The sequence below is a fragment of the Phaseolus vulgaris genome, chromosome 8 (genome assembly GCF_000499845.2).
Source record: "Phaseolus vulgaris cultivar G19833 chromosome 8, P. vulgaris v2.0, whole genome shotgun sequence".
Classification (NCBI taxonomy): domain Eukaryota; kingdom Viridiplantae; phylum Streptophyta; class Magnoliopsida; order Fabales; family Fabaceae; genus Phaseolus; species Phaseolus vulgaris.
The window spans coordinates 31,953,758-31,968,919 of record NC_023752.2 but is presented as its reverse complement, the minus strand read 5'-3'; the positions used below and the strand labels follow the sequence as shown (position 1 = coordinate 31,968,919).

Sequence of the window (15,162 nt, the reverse complement as noted above, 5' to 3'; positions counted from 1 at the left end):
AAGACGAGGATGAGGATGATGAGGCGACTGAGGACGGCCTCGTTACCAAAAGGAAAAGGGTGGCGCCTTCTTCACCACCCGCTCACCCAACACCAACACCACCCTCTCCCCCAGCTCCAACACCGTCCTCTCCCCCAGCTCCAACACCGCCAGTCCAAGCAACACCCTTGGCGGTCGCGCTCCCTGCGGTTGAAGGCAACGAGCTCAACTTCATGGAGAACCCTCCTAGTTCCTCCACGCCGTTCGTATCTGCTGGAGAGGGTCCTCCTTCAACCGCCTCAATCGCTGAAGCTGCACCCGGTGGGGATGAAGGCGCTCACAACTCACCGATACTTATAACCGAGTCCCCCACTTCACCACCATGCCAGGAAGCCCCCCTTGCTCAACCAATTCAAGAGGGTGGTGGTGAGAGTCAGCACCAGGCTCCTTCGGCACCTCCACCAACAGCAGTTGCAAACCATTCCCCCTTGGTCAAAGAAGTCTGGGGGCCTTTCACAGCCAAGCTAAAGATGATGGCAGAGGACCTTCCCTCGATCATAACAAAAGCTGTGAAGAGCTCCAACAAAAAGATTCAGGACGAGATCTCCACGCTCCAGGAGGAGAATCGCCTGATAAGGATTGAGGCGGAAAAGCTGTCTTGCAACCTGATGATGGCAGAGATCGATCACTCAAGGGTGGAGGACGCCATGAGTGCCGAGTTGAGGGTTGCGCGCAAGGAGGCCTCCGATCTGCGCCAGAAACTGCACCTCCTAGCTCAAGAGAAAATCGAGCTGGAGAGCAAGCTGGTTCTTTACAGGTTTAAGGTGGCCAACTTGGAGGCATCGATGAAAGCGGATGCAGCCAATGTGGAGAACCTAGAGAAGAGATCGGCTGATCGGGAGGTTCTCCTTGGAAAGGTCGAGAGGGAGAGGGACGACGCCGTGGACGAGCTCGCCAAGGCTCGAGAGGAAAACGAGAAGATTGCTGCAGAGCTGGCCCAGGCGCGGGGCGAAGGCAAGAAGGTTGCTGACGACCTTGCTCAAGCTCGTGGGGAAACTGAAGAACTGAAGAAACAAGCTGACGAGCTGAAGCAGCAAACCGAGGGGCTCAAACAACAAAACGAAGAGCTTGAACTGAGCTCCGCCCAAGTCCTTGCCGCTGGATTCGACTCCGCCCTAGAGCAAGTCGCCTGCCAGTATCCCGAGCTCGACCTCTCCATGGTGTCGATATGTAATGAAGGGGTGGATGGGAAGATCGTGCCTTCTGAAGATTAGTCGTCTCCCTCCATCACTTATTCCCTGGGACCCAATGCTTGTTCCCTTTTGTACAAACTTTACCTGTAATAACTTTTTCTTTTCTTCTTATGCATTCGAACTGATACCACCTTTATTATAAATTTTCCCGCTTCCGCATATGGTCTCTCTGTTTACTTTGCTTTTCCTTGTAGAAACCGCTTAAACAAATTAACTTAGCGATTCTGCGGGCTCAATCGTTTACTTACTGCTTCAAACTCGAGCAAACTATCAACTTTCAAATGATGGCATTTTAATAACTTGTGAACTTAAGGCAAAGAACTTCAGCGTGAAACTACTTACTAAACAGCAAGTTTCAATCCAACTGATAGTTTAAGATATAGTTCACCTGATCTGCTCCATCGAAATGGGCCCTTACTCTGGCCATCGCCTGAACTTCTTCTGATCGCCATAGGTCCCCGGCGATGTAAGCCTCATTTTGCCTTCATAACTTGGCTATTGTTCCCTCATCTGGGGGTAGAGGCGCCTTTCGAATCCTTCTCTACCTCCCTGAGTTTCAGAACAATAAGCCGGATAGCTAGGCGTTCTCTTTGAACCTACCTTAGCCATCCTTTAAACTTCTTCCACCCTCCACACCGTACCTGAACTCGTTCGAGACGAGAAGGATTTTATCTTGCCTGAACTTGCTCGACGGCGAGAAGGTCTTTATCTTGTCTGAACTCGCTCGACGGTGAGAAGGTCTTTATCTTGCCTGAACTCACTCGACGGCGAGAAGGTCTTTATCTTGCCTGAACTCGCTCGACGGCGAGAAGGTCTTTATCTGGTGCCTCTACTTTGCCCAGGGATTACATCTCCTCTTCCCTGGATGCACTGAGGACTTTTAACTTGTTCTCGCCTGCACTCGCACAAAGTCGAGGAGGACTTTAATCTCTTTCTCGCCTCAGGACGCGCGAGGGCGTTGAGGTCTTTTAAACGTTGTTGGTGCCTCCGATCGCCGAAAGACGATGAGGACTTTTAACTTTAACTGATGCCGCCAATCGCCGAAAAGGGATGGGGACTTTAAAACTTTTAGAAAGCATGCGACATATCTTCAAACTTGCCTTAAATCACATACGAGTGACAAGGTCTTTTTCTAAAACTTTCGAAACAATCAAGCATGCAATCTTAGACACTTTAAACTTTGAAAACTCTTCTTTATTGGGTGGCCTCATTAAAAACCTTCCTTAGGGAAAAAAGAGTGCCCCCTTCAAACTGTTTTAACAGAAAGCTTGCAAATCACTTCGTGTTTGTTTTTACTTACAAAGCTTCAACTGTAATATAACTTGAGGTGCGTGGCGTTCCAAGTGCGAGAAATCTCCCCTCCTTCCAATGTTTCTAAGCGGTAGGCGCCCTTCCCGAGCGCCTCGGTTATTCTGAACGGTCCCGTCCACTTAGGCGACAACTTGTTTTCCATCTCGTACTGGTGGGCCTTCCTCATCACCAGGTCGCCTTCTTTAAACTGCCTCGGCATCACCTTCGAGTTATACCTTCGTTCAATCCTCCTTTTCACTGCCTCGACTTTTACTCTCGCCTCCTCCCTGACCTCATCCAGCAAATCCAGATTCAACCTTCTTTCCTCATTCGAGTCTTCCGCTACAAAGTTCTGGAATCTCGGCGAGCTCTCCTGGATTTCCACTGGAATCATTGCGTCGCATCCATAGACCAAGCTAAACGGGGTCTCATGGGTTCCCGACTGCTCGGTTGTGTGGTATGCCCAAACTATGCGGGGTACCTTCTCAGCCCACAATCCCTTGGCTTTCTCCAGCCTCCTCTTCAAGCCTCTTAGCAACACCCGATTGGCAGACTCTACTTGGTCATTTGTCTGAGGGTGCTCGACGGATGCAAATACTTGTTGGATTCCCACCTCTTCGCACAGCTTCTTCAACAGATGACTTGCAAACTGAGTCCCGTTGTCTGACACCAGGCGCTTAGGCACACCAAACCGGCACACGATGTTCTTCCACACAAAGCTCTCGATCTTGTGTGCGGTGATTTGGGCTACTGGTTCTGCTTCGATCCACTTGGTGAAATATTCAATTGCCACCACCAAGGACTTCATCTGCCTGATCGCCAATGGGAAAGGTCCCAGGATGTCGATTCCCCACGTATGAAACGGCCAAGGGCTGTAAATCGACTTTAACTCTTCCGGCGGCGCTTTGTGCCAATCGGCGTGCTGCTGACATTGCTTGCAACACTGTGCATACTTCTTGCAGTCCTCCCTCATTGTTGGCCAGTAGTACCCTGCACGGAGGGTTCTTGCGGCCAGAGCTCGACCCCCGACGTGACTTCCGCATATCCCTTCATGGAGCTCAGCCATAATTCTTGTACATTTCTCTCCGTGCACACATTCCAGGAGTGGGTGTGTGAACCCAAACCTATACAACTCGCCATCAATCATTGTGAACTTGCTGGAGTTCTTCTTTATCTTCCTAGCCTCCGTCGGATCCAGCGGGAGAAGGCCATCTGCCAGGCATCGCTGGTATTGTGTTATCCATGTGTCTGGCTCATGCATAGCGCAGACATGCGTCATGTTCACCCTCTCCCCCCGACATGCTCTTATTCTCGACGACCTTAAGGTTTCCTGAGTCAAAGACCTGTGACTCCTCACCGCTTTCTCCGTCGACTTGCTTATTTAAAGGACCATGTGGTCTGCCACAAATGCTCTAGGCGTCTTCAGAGTTTCTTGGATCACCGTCCTCTGCCTACCCCCCTTGCCCGAACTGGCGAGCTTAGCTAGCAAGTCTGCTCTGGCATTCTGCTCTCTGGGCACATGCACCACTTCAAAGGAGACTTTTGAAAACAAGTTTGCATTTTATAGAAAGCCAGCTTATAACAGAATTTTGAAAAACAGTTAAAGCTGTTATAAAATGAACAGATTGAAAATAAAATAAACTGATTTATTTTCAAAAGCAGTTAGAGAATCTGTTAAGTGAGGAGACTTAGTCAACCATTCTGGTGCTGAGATAAAATTGAAAAACGTTTAAGCTTGACATGGCACCAGAGGCAAAAAGAATCTATTCATTTACAGATGAACAGATTTATTTTTCAAAACGAAAACAGAGAAAGTTTAACTATTTAAAACTCAGTCGTTTTGAAAAGAAGAAGACTTAGTCAAAATACCTGATGCACAAAAACTAATTTTTACAAGACTTTAGCCAAGGCATCAGTGAAAAAATGAATCTGTTTATTTAGAAAAGAACAAATTTATTTTTATGCAGTAAACGTGTTTTTGTGTAAAACATATGAAAAACAGTTTAAGAAAACTTATGCTTGTTCTTAACACATGGCCAGTGGTTATGAGGTGAGTTACTCGGCAAAAAGCCCACTCTTAGACAACCTCTAAGCACTAACTAAGACATACTTAAAGCAAAGCAAAAAATACATGAAAAGTACATACAAGTCTTCATCAAACATTACATATAAGTCTTCATCAAACACAATCTTGAAAGGGCAGCAACCATCTTCAACAATCTCCCCCTGTTTGATGGAGACAAATCCCCATAGCTAACCTCATAGCTTTGTTGCTTTAAGTACTTGCACCAGATTTTAAACCAAAATTGCACCTGCACTGCACCAGATTTTAAACCAGAAAAAAAAAACAGCAGTATTGCATAGCATAAGACATGGTTTTAAGGTGCAGAATTAACTCCCTGTTACAGCTAGCTTCACTTAGCATGGTGAGCTATTTTTCTCCCCCTTTGGATTCATCAAACAACATATAAGCATAGGGAATAAAGGGATATAAAGCAGAAACCATAATCATAATAGTTCAGAAACAGAAAACCAAATTGTTCAGCATTACAGAAACTTGAAAACTGATAAAGAAAGCATTAAAAGCCGAAAACTACTGATCCTTGTAGTAAAGCTCTGCAAGTTGTGCCTGAACTCCTTCAATCTGATTATCAAGGTGTTGGAACCTTGCATGAGTAGTCTCAAAGTGTGCCCTTTGTTCTGCAGACATGACATCAAGACGGTACAACACTTGCCTCTCAAACATAGACATTGGTTCTCCACGGTATTCTGGACTTTGATAGGCAACTATGGCATTTGCAGCAACTTCCTCATGTTCAGATTGGGCAGCAGGTGAGTCATCATCCATAGGAATAGCTTCATCCTCATCCTCATGTTCTGCTTGAGTGTCCTTCTCCTTGAGAACCACCCACTTGTTTTCAATTTTGTGAAAACCCATTTTGGTGAGAGTTGAAGTATCAATCTCACTTACAGCTTTGATAGGATCATTTCTCTCATTTGTAACATCAACACCAAAGTAATCAATTAATTTGGAAACAAGAATAGCATAGGGAAATCTGTAATCAGCCAACCTTTTTGACTTGAGCATGTGTTCATTGACAATGAACACCCAGTTTACCTTAATCTGGTTCATGATGCAATATAGGAGAATGAGATCCTCTTCATGTAAGACAGCATGGTTTGTCCCTCTTGGAATCAGTTGCCATGCTATGATGTATGCAACTAGACGTAGAGTGAGGTTCAAATGCCCTGCATGGAACCTGTTTATATTCTCTGTAGGATTCCTCATGCAACTCTTATAATATTGCAGCTTGTTGAATTCTGAAATTCCACTGGTATTTCCCTTCCCTACTTTCAGTCCAGCATATTTTATTCCAGCCACAGAGTTCCACACCTCACTTGTGATCTTCATCTTAATTCCTTTCACATAAGAGACAACATTCTTCCCATCCAATGTGAGGTTAGTATAAAACACCTTAACCAAGTCAGGATAAACATTACCCGTTAATTCCAGCATCTTTTTCAGTTTCTGGTGCTTCAACACAGCCCTTCTTTCTACCAATTTTTCAGATTTCAGCCAGTTGAAATCCAGCACCTTGGGTATGTTGATCTGCTTCCTGCTTGTTTCATGAATGTAGGCATTGATGCCTTCTTCATTTCCAGCGAACCATCCTTCTAACACACCTTGAGAAGTGGTTTGCTTTCCCTTGCTTTTCTGTTTTTGTCTTGAAGACGAAGCCATGTTTGAACCTGAAATCTTTTCTTGATTTCAAATGGTGAGAATAGAAAGAGAATGGCCAATGTGGGTAGCAAGTATTCACACAGATTTATAGCAGAATAAATGGATTGATATGGCAGTTATGAGTGGATATGCAGAGAATCTTTGAAAATATGCACCAAATATTTAGGGTCACGATGCATACACTCAAATTCTTATTGAGCACCCAAACCATCAAATCGGTTACATAACCATGACCAAAACCGTCAAAGGTACAGAGGTTAATGCCCACTAAGTCAGTCAAGCAGTCAAAGATCAGAATTTCTCTTTCCTAGTCATCAATTCATATCAGTGCAGAAAATAAACACATTCAATTGCGAATAAACAAATTTAATTTTTCACTGCTAGGTACAATTGACATTTATAATACCCAATTCATTAAGCAGAAAATTAAACCTATCTTTGGCTAATGGTTTTGTGAACAAATCAGCAAGTTGTAAATCAGTACCAATGAACTTAATATCACATGTTCCATTAGATATGTGTTCCCTTAGAAAATGATGCCTTATTTCAATGTGTTTGGTTCTTGAATGCATGACAGGATTTTTGGTTAAGTTGATTGCACTTGTATTATCACACAGCAGAGGTATATGGTTAAGTAAGATACCAAAATCATTCAATTGTTGTCTTAGCCATATAGTTTGAGCACAACAACTCCCTGCTGCAATGTATTCTGCTTCAGCAGTGGAAAGAGCTACACAAGCTTGCTTTTTGCATTGCCATGAGATCAAGCTTGATCCAAGCAAATGACAGGTTCCACTTGTGCTCTTCCTATCAATTTTGCAACCTGCAAAATCTGAATCAGAATATCCAGTTAAGCTTAATGAAATATTACCTGGATACCACAAGCCAACTTCTTTAGTTCCTTGCAAATACTTCAAAATCCTTTTGACAGCATTGTAGTGTGATTCTTTAGGAGCAGATTGAAACCTTGCACACATGCACACTGCAAACATTATATCTGGCCTGCTGGCAGTAAGATACAGCAGTTATCCTATGAGTCCTCTGTATTTGGTTTTCATCAACAGAAATTCCAGCTTCATCATGATCCAAATGACAGCTTGTTGAGAAGGGTGTGCTGATTGGTTTACACTTGTCCATTTCAAATTTCTTCAGCAGATCCTTGCAATACTTAGCTTGACTTAAGAAAATGCCATCCTTGAGTTGTTTGACCTGCAAGCCTAGAAAATAGTTCAACTCACCCATCATTGACATTTCAAACTCACTCTTCATGACTTTCACGAAAGCTTCACACAATTCTCCATTGTTTGATCCAAAAATGATGTCATCCACATATACTTGGACTAGAATTGAGTCATCTCCTTTCTTCTTAATGAACAAGGTCTTATCTGATGTGCCTCTGTCATAGCCTTGTGAGGTTAGAAAATCACTTAGCCTATCATACCATTGCCTAGGAGCTTGCTTGAGTCCATAGAGAGCCTTTTGGAGTTTGAACACATATTCTGGATGTTGATGGTCTTCAAAACCTGGTGGTTGTGAGACAAATACCTCTTCATTTATATAACCATTTAGAAAGGCACTCTTCACGTCCATTTGAAATAGCTTGAACCCTTTGATGCATGAAAAGGCAAGCAGCAGTCTAACAGCTTCTAACCGAGCCACTGGTGCATATGTCTCATCATAGTCTATTCCTTCTTCTTGATTGTACCCTTTAGCTACAAGCCTAGCCTTGTTTCTGGTGATCACTCCATACTCATCCATCTTGTTTCTAAATACCCATTTTGTTCCAATCACATTCATCTCAGGTATTCTAGGAACAAGAGTCCAGACCTTATTAAGAGCAAACTGATTCAGTTCCTCTTGCATAGCTCAAATCCAGTTGCTGTCCTTGAGAGCTTCCTTCAAATTTTTGGGTTCAACTTGAGATACAAAGGCCATTGCTTCACAGAAATTGTTCAAGGATTTTCTAGTTGACACTCCTTTCTCAATGTTCCCAATGACATTATCAAGGGTTAAGTCTCTTGGGGTTTTCCACTCTTTTGGCAAACCTGCAGCTGCAGTAGATTCTTGTATAGCATGTGTATCAGCAGTATCAAAATGAATCAATTCATTTTTATTTAAAACAGATTTAAATTCATTACTGTCAGGTTCATCAGTAGTTTTAGATATACTATGATCAGTTTCATCAAAAACAACATGCATTGATTCTTCTACTATGAGCAACCTTTTATTGAAGACTCTATATGCATGACCATTCAAAGCATAACCAATGTGCACACCTTCATCAGATTTAGCATCAAACTTACCAAGATTTTCTTTGCCATTATTCAATACAAAACATTTACACCCAAATACTCTAAGGTGGCTTACACTAGGTTTTCTGCCCTTATACAATTCATATGGGGTTTTCTTAAGAATTGGTCTTATTAAGGTCCTATTTAAGACATAACCTGCAGTATAAACAGCATCAGCCCAAAAATACTTAGGAAGCTTAGATTCATTTAACATAGTTCTAGCAAGTTCCTCTAGTGATCTATTTTTCCTTTCAACTACACCATTTTGTTGGGGTGTCCTAGGGGCTGAAAAGGTATGAGCTATCCCATGCTTCTCACAGAACCTCTCAAACTTAGCATTTTGAAACTCTCCCCCATGATCACTTCGAATTGATTTAATGCAGCAACCATTTTCATTTTGCAGAATTTTTGCAAATCTCTTAAAAGCAGAATAAGCATCATGTTTATGTGCAAGAAATAAAGTCCATGTAAATCTAGAGTAATCATCCACAACAACTAAAGCATACAAATTTCCAGCCAAGCTAGCAACTCTAGATGGACCAAATAAGTCCATATGTAACACATCCAATGGATTTTTTGTAGAGACAATATCCTTTAGCTTGAAAGAGGATTTGATTTGTTTACCTTTCACACAAGCATCACAAAGCCTGTTATCCTGAAATTTAATGTTAGGTAAACCAGAAACTAAATCTTTAGATTTCAATTTATTCAAGTGATTTGTGTGTATGTGAGCTAACCTCCTGTGCCACAACCAAGACTCATCACTTCTGGACAGCAAGCACTCATTTGAAGAGTTAGTTTCCATGATATTCAACAAGTAAATGTTATTCACTCTCTTACCAGTAAACAGTGCCTTACTAGATGAATTACTTGAGATTGTGCAGCCACTTGACTCAAAATTCACTTTGTATCCTTTGTCACAAAGCTGACTTATGCTGAGAAGACTATGCTTGAGTCCTTCTACATACAACACATTCTCAATGGTTGTTGAATTCCCTGTTCCAACAGTTCCTCTGCCCAAAATCCTCCCTCGGTTATTATCACCATAGGTCACATGTCCTTCTGCTTTGAGCTTTAAGCTGGTGAACTTTGTAAGATCTCCAGTCATATGCTTGGAACAGCCACTGTCCAAGTACCACTGGTTTTTCTTGCTTCCAATCTGCAAAACAGAATAAAAAATATACAAATGGTACCCTTTTCAGTATAGGGTCCAGCACAGATTAACACCTTCTCTTTGGCAGCCATTTAGCTAAGTTCTTAGGAACAAGATGCTTTCTAGCAATGCAAGACCTAGATGTATGACCAGATTTCATGCAGTAAAAACAGGTTACATGAGATGCCTTTTTGCCACTGTTAAAAGCTGAAAAAACTGATTTTGCTGGAACAAAAAAACTTGAAAGCTTTTTAACATTGGTTGTATTTCCAGGGGTATAACCAAGTCCATTCTTATTGAAAACAGCATTCTGTGATCCAAGGAGAGACTCAAGGTTTTCTCTTCCCTTGGTGAAATTGGAAAGGGTTTTCAGCAAATATTCCACTTGTTTTTCCAATCTTTTGCAGTTTTCACAGTTTTTAATAGAGGCATGCAAGCAAGTCAGTTCAAGGCTTACCAAATCTGTTTTGGCCTTAAGCAATTCTTCCTCAAGTGTTTTTACTTTAGGTGCAAGCACATTATTTACCTTTTGCAGCTTATTGCATATTACAGCTAGCCTATTGGCTTCATCATGTGTTTCCTTGAAGGCAGCAAGCAAATCATCATAGTTATCAGAATCAGCAGAAAAATTACTTACTGATTCAGAGCTTGACTCCTCATCCTTCATCATGAAACACAGATTGTTCTCCTCATCTTCTGTTGAAGAGCTGCTAGTTGAGGATACTTCATTTTCCTCCCATGAGATGTAGGGTCTTCTTCCTTTGTTCCTTTCAAATTTTTTGCTGGCAGATTTGTCCTTAGTTTGATTGTCTGGACAATCTGTTTTGATATGCCCTGTTTTGCCACATCCAAAGCAAGTATATTTAGAGGAATTTAAATCATTGGGTTTAGGATACCTTCTTTTCTGCTGGTTCCTATTTTTGCTTTTCTTCCTCAGGAATTTGCTGAATCTTTTTGTAAGAAGGCTGATGGTGTCATCATCTTCAGCATCTTCTTTTTCTTCCTTGATCTCATCCAATTCAGTTGCTTTCAGTGCAAGCCCTTTGGGTTTTCTCTCTGTTGTTTCCTGCTCTTTAAGTCTTTTAAGCTCTAGCTCATGCTCCATCAGCTTTCCAAATAGTGCAGCAGTTCCCAATTTTGACAGATCACGGCTTTCAGAGATAGCTGTCACCTTTGGTTGCCAGCTTCTGTCGAGGCACTTCAATATCTTTATGTTGAGCTCCTCTCTGTCAAATTCTTTTCCCAAGCCAGTGAGGTGATTCACAATGTGGGTGAATCTCTTCTGCACATCAGCAATGCTCTCCTCGGGTTGCATTCTGAACAGCTCATATTCTTGGATGAGTGCATGTTTCCTTGACCTTTTCACATCTTCAGTACCCTCATGAGTCACTTCTAAGACTTCCCACATCTCCTTAGCTGACTTACATTGAGATATCCTGAAGAACTCATCCATTGTCAATGCAGAGGTTATGATGTTCTTGGCCACAAGATCATGTTGAGCCTTCCTCCTTTCGGTCTCATTCCATTCTGATCTTGGCTTTTCCACTTGTTCATCCTTGACAACCTGCATTGGCACATAAGGTCCATTGACCACAGCTTCCCAAATTAATGCATCAATGGATTCCATAAAAATTCTCATTCTAACTTTCCAAAATGCATAATTCATTCCATTAAACATAGGTGGTCTATTAACAGCAGAACCTTCAGCAAAAAGCACATTGAACTCAGACATTATTACAAACAAACTTGATTAAAATACAAGTCCTAGCTCTTGATACCAATTGTTGGGTTTAATAGTGCCAAAGTTCAAGAGGGGGGGGGGGGGGGGGTGAATTGACCCTTTAAAACTTTCTCGCAGAAACAGTGTTTAACACAGTTTTACAGAAAATAAATCGATTTATGTGAAAATGAACAGATTTATTTCAGCACTGTTTTTGTTTGAAACGCTTTTAATTCAGCAAGGTTAATCACAAGATTATGCAGTGAGAGTTTCCAGATGCACACACACAGATATCAGTTTTGGAAAACAATGAGACACAAAACAACAAGCTTTAATTTCAAGCAAGTGATTAAGATTCAATTGATAGCATGCTAGTTAATTGAGTGACCTTTGCAAACAACCTGTTCCAATGGCTTTTAACAGACTATGAGTGCTCTTCTTGATGTCAAGCAATTTTCCAGAAATTAAGAACAATGAATTACAGAACAGCAAGCTTCAACTTTAAGCAATTCTTTAAGGATCAATTAATAGCATTGACAGTTTCTTGAGCAGCCTATCACAGTCAATCTGTTCCAATGGCTTTTAGCAGATTTTATATGTTCTTATCAGATTAAAACAACTTTTTCAGAAATCAAGAACAGTATGCACAGTGCCCAGAAAGAACAGATTTATTTTCAATTGAACAGATTTATTTCTTTGCTGTTTTATCAATTATGCAGAAACGAAATTGCAGAGAGAGAGAGAATGAACACAAGCAATTATACTGGTTCACTCAACCTGAGCTACATCCAGTCTTCACCAACAACAGGTGGAAATCACTAACACACAGTACAACCAAGTACAATTCCCACTGTTCTTGAAACCTACAAGAACTTAGGTACTCTTGCTGAAAAAAACCTATTTCAGCATACACACACCCACTCTTCAAGAACACCTATCAAGAAGAGTGTTAAACCAAACTATTACAAGAAAGAGATGTGAAACGACTACACCTGATTGAGGATACACAGATCTGCCTTAAACCAGTAGGCAAGATTGCTAGAACAGTAGCTGCACCTCACACCAAGCTTTTGGAACCAAACCAAGAACAAACACTTTGCGATTTTTGAAATCTTTGAAGAACAAATGCTAATCCTTGAAAACACTTAACTCTCTGTTGTCAAAACTTGTTTTTGCAAATGTATGAACTGTTTTAATCGTTTTTAAACTCAGAAAACAAGTTTGCATTTTATAGAAAGCCAGCTTATAACAGAATTTTGAAAAACAGTTAAAGCTGTTATAAAATGAACAGATTGAAAATAAAATAAACTGATTTATTTTCAAAAGTAGTTAGAGAATCTGTTAAGTGAGGAGACTTAGTCAACCATTCTGGTGCTGAGATAAAATTGAAAAACGTTTAAGCTTGACATGGCACTAGAGGCAAAAAGAATCTATTCATTTACAGATGAACAGATTTATTTTTCAAAACGAAAACAGAGAAAGTTTAACTATTTAAAACTCAGTCGTTTTGAAAAGAAGAAGACTTAGTCAAAATACCTGATGCACAAAAACTAATTTTTACAAGACTTTAGCCAAGGCATCAGTGAAAAAATGAATCTGTTTATTTAGAAAAGAACAGATTTATTTTTATGCAGTAAACGTGTTTTTGTGTAAAATATATGAAAAACAGTTTAAGAAAACTTATGCTTGTTCTTAACACATGGCCAGTGGTTATGAGGTGAGTTACTCAGCAAAAAGCCCACTCTTAGACAACCTCTAAGCACTAACTAAGACATACTTAAAGCAAAGCAAAAAATACATGAAAAGTACATACAAGTCTTCATCAAACATTACATATAAGTCTTCATCAAACACAATCTTGAAGGGGCAGCAACCATCTTCAACACCTTGTACTCTTGGGCCCAAACACTACTAAGTCTTAACCAACAAGCCTCTTAAAAACTATAGTCTAGAAAGTCTCTAATTAAAAAAAAAAATACATACAAGGCTGAATAGAGGCCCAAGACAAACAAATCAAAAAATAAAAAATTAGAAAGCCTAATTGAGGCCTAAAACCAATAGTTGCTTAAAACTACAAAAGTTCTATTATAGCTCATAGCCTATTTCATGTTCCTTAAGAAGGTCCAATCCATGATTCCATCGTACCCTCATTATTAAGAAAATTCAACCTCGAATTTAGATCTTTATCACCTTCAAATAAACATACAAACATAAGTTTTAAAAGGAACTCAAATCTATAATCCAAAAAAAAAAAAAACAAAATCTATCTAAATTGAGATTTGGATCCTGTGAAAGACAAATATCTTATTATCAATGTGCTTGGAGATCTTCCTCCAGGATCAAATACCAACCTAAACAACACATCAAATAATTTCAAAATAAAGTTTATTTACAATCACACAAAGAGGAAGAAAACTGATGAGAATCAAATAAAGGAGGCTTTTATTAATGGAGGAAGAGGACATCCACCCTCACATTTGAAGTTCTTCCTTCTAGTCTTCTCAAAATTAAAAGAAGACATAAAATAAAGATGAGGCCCAAGCCCAAAGCCCAAGCCCAAGCCCAAGAAGGCCAAAGCCCAAAGAGCCCAAGTCCATCCCATGAGGGGCAAGGCCAAGCTTTGAAATACTCTTGTATAGTTTTAGGAGGTGTGGTTATTAAATAAAGGTGTGTGAAAATGTAAAATAAAGTCACATTGTCCATGTGACTTAGGAGAGTGGTGTAGGTGTAGTTTTTGGGAGGTGTCATAATAGAAAAAGGTCACACCTCCCATGTGACTTGTTTTTGGTGGGAATTTCAAATGAGTTTATTTGAAATTTCCCACCTATTTTTCAGCACCTTAGGCTATAAATAGAGGTGCTTCCTTTGTAAAATTCAGATTGGAATTAATCTAAGAAAACTCTACTCAAATTTTGAGTGACCTTTGGAGAGCTTTTGGAGCCTTCTTCTCTAGTCTTATCTTGATGGATCAATGGAGTCCTCAAGTGGCGGCATCACTCTCATCTAGGAGCTTTCCACACTTCTAGTGGCGAGATCATCCATCCTCCTTCCATCTTCATGAGCATTTCTTCTCTCCTTCCTTTCTCCTCTTTCATTTGTTTTTGTTAGCTTGTGTTCTTGAGTTTGGTTTGGTGTTCTTGCTGTTTTTATGAGTATTTTGGTTCGGCAGTTTTATAATTCTGTCCATTCATCTTGTTCCTTTGCTTTTCTTACTCTTTTGTTCGGTTCAATTTGACTAAAATTGGTTCATCCAAATGAGTTTGGGATTTGGTACTAGTTTTTGGTGAGTTCTTGTCTTAGAACAATGATCCAACTCTAAGAAAAGTGCCTCTATAATGTCCAACTCAAGGTGATTCCTAAGAAGGTCAAGAACCTTTCTCTATATGGCTATTGGAATCACATCAAAAACCCTCACAACCAAAAAAAGGTATAAAAGAAATGTCCTATAATGTTCATGCAATCAAATAAAAAACAAGAAGACAAATTTAAAACATTTATTTATTTCTAGAGTTTTTCCTTTTTTTAGTTCCTTTTCTTCTCCAAATTGTTCTTTCCATTGTTCCTTGATATGCAAATCTTGATGGACGACCATCTTCACTTCCAAGCCACCATGCACTCAACTAAGAGCAGAAGAGCAACCTCATATATAGAAGAAATCTCTACATTAGCTTGTATAAATTTATAAATAATAGAATAATCTTTCTTTTGACTTTGTATTTCTGAGCCAATTTTTA

The 15,162-nt window shown here is 40.3% G+C and overlaps 1 protein-coding gene across 1 annotated transcript; it reads left to right on the top strand.

Annotated features, from left to right (window-relative positions):
* Positions 1-212: 212 nt before the first annotated feature.
* Positions 213-1,437, top strand: LOC137824942 (filament-like plant protein 1). Its single transcript, XM_068630616.1, has 2 exons — positions 213-993; positions 1,427-1,437. The coding sequence occupies exons 1-2, from the start codon at positions 213-215 to the stop codon at positions 1,435-1,437; spliced, it is 792 nt and encodes a 263-aa protein (XP_068486717.1).
* The last annotated feature ends 13,725 nt before the right edge of the window (positions 1,438-15,162 follow it).

Excerpts from the sequence above, each read along its gene's own strand:
- LOC137824942 (XM_068630616.1), top strand. The coding sequence starts at position 213 with ATGGAGAACCCTCCTAGTTCCTCCACGCCGTTCGTATCTGCTGGAGAG.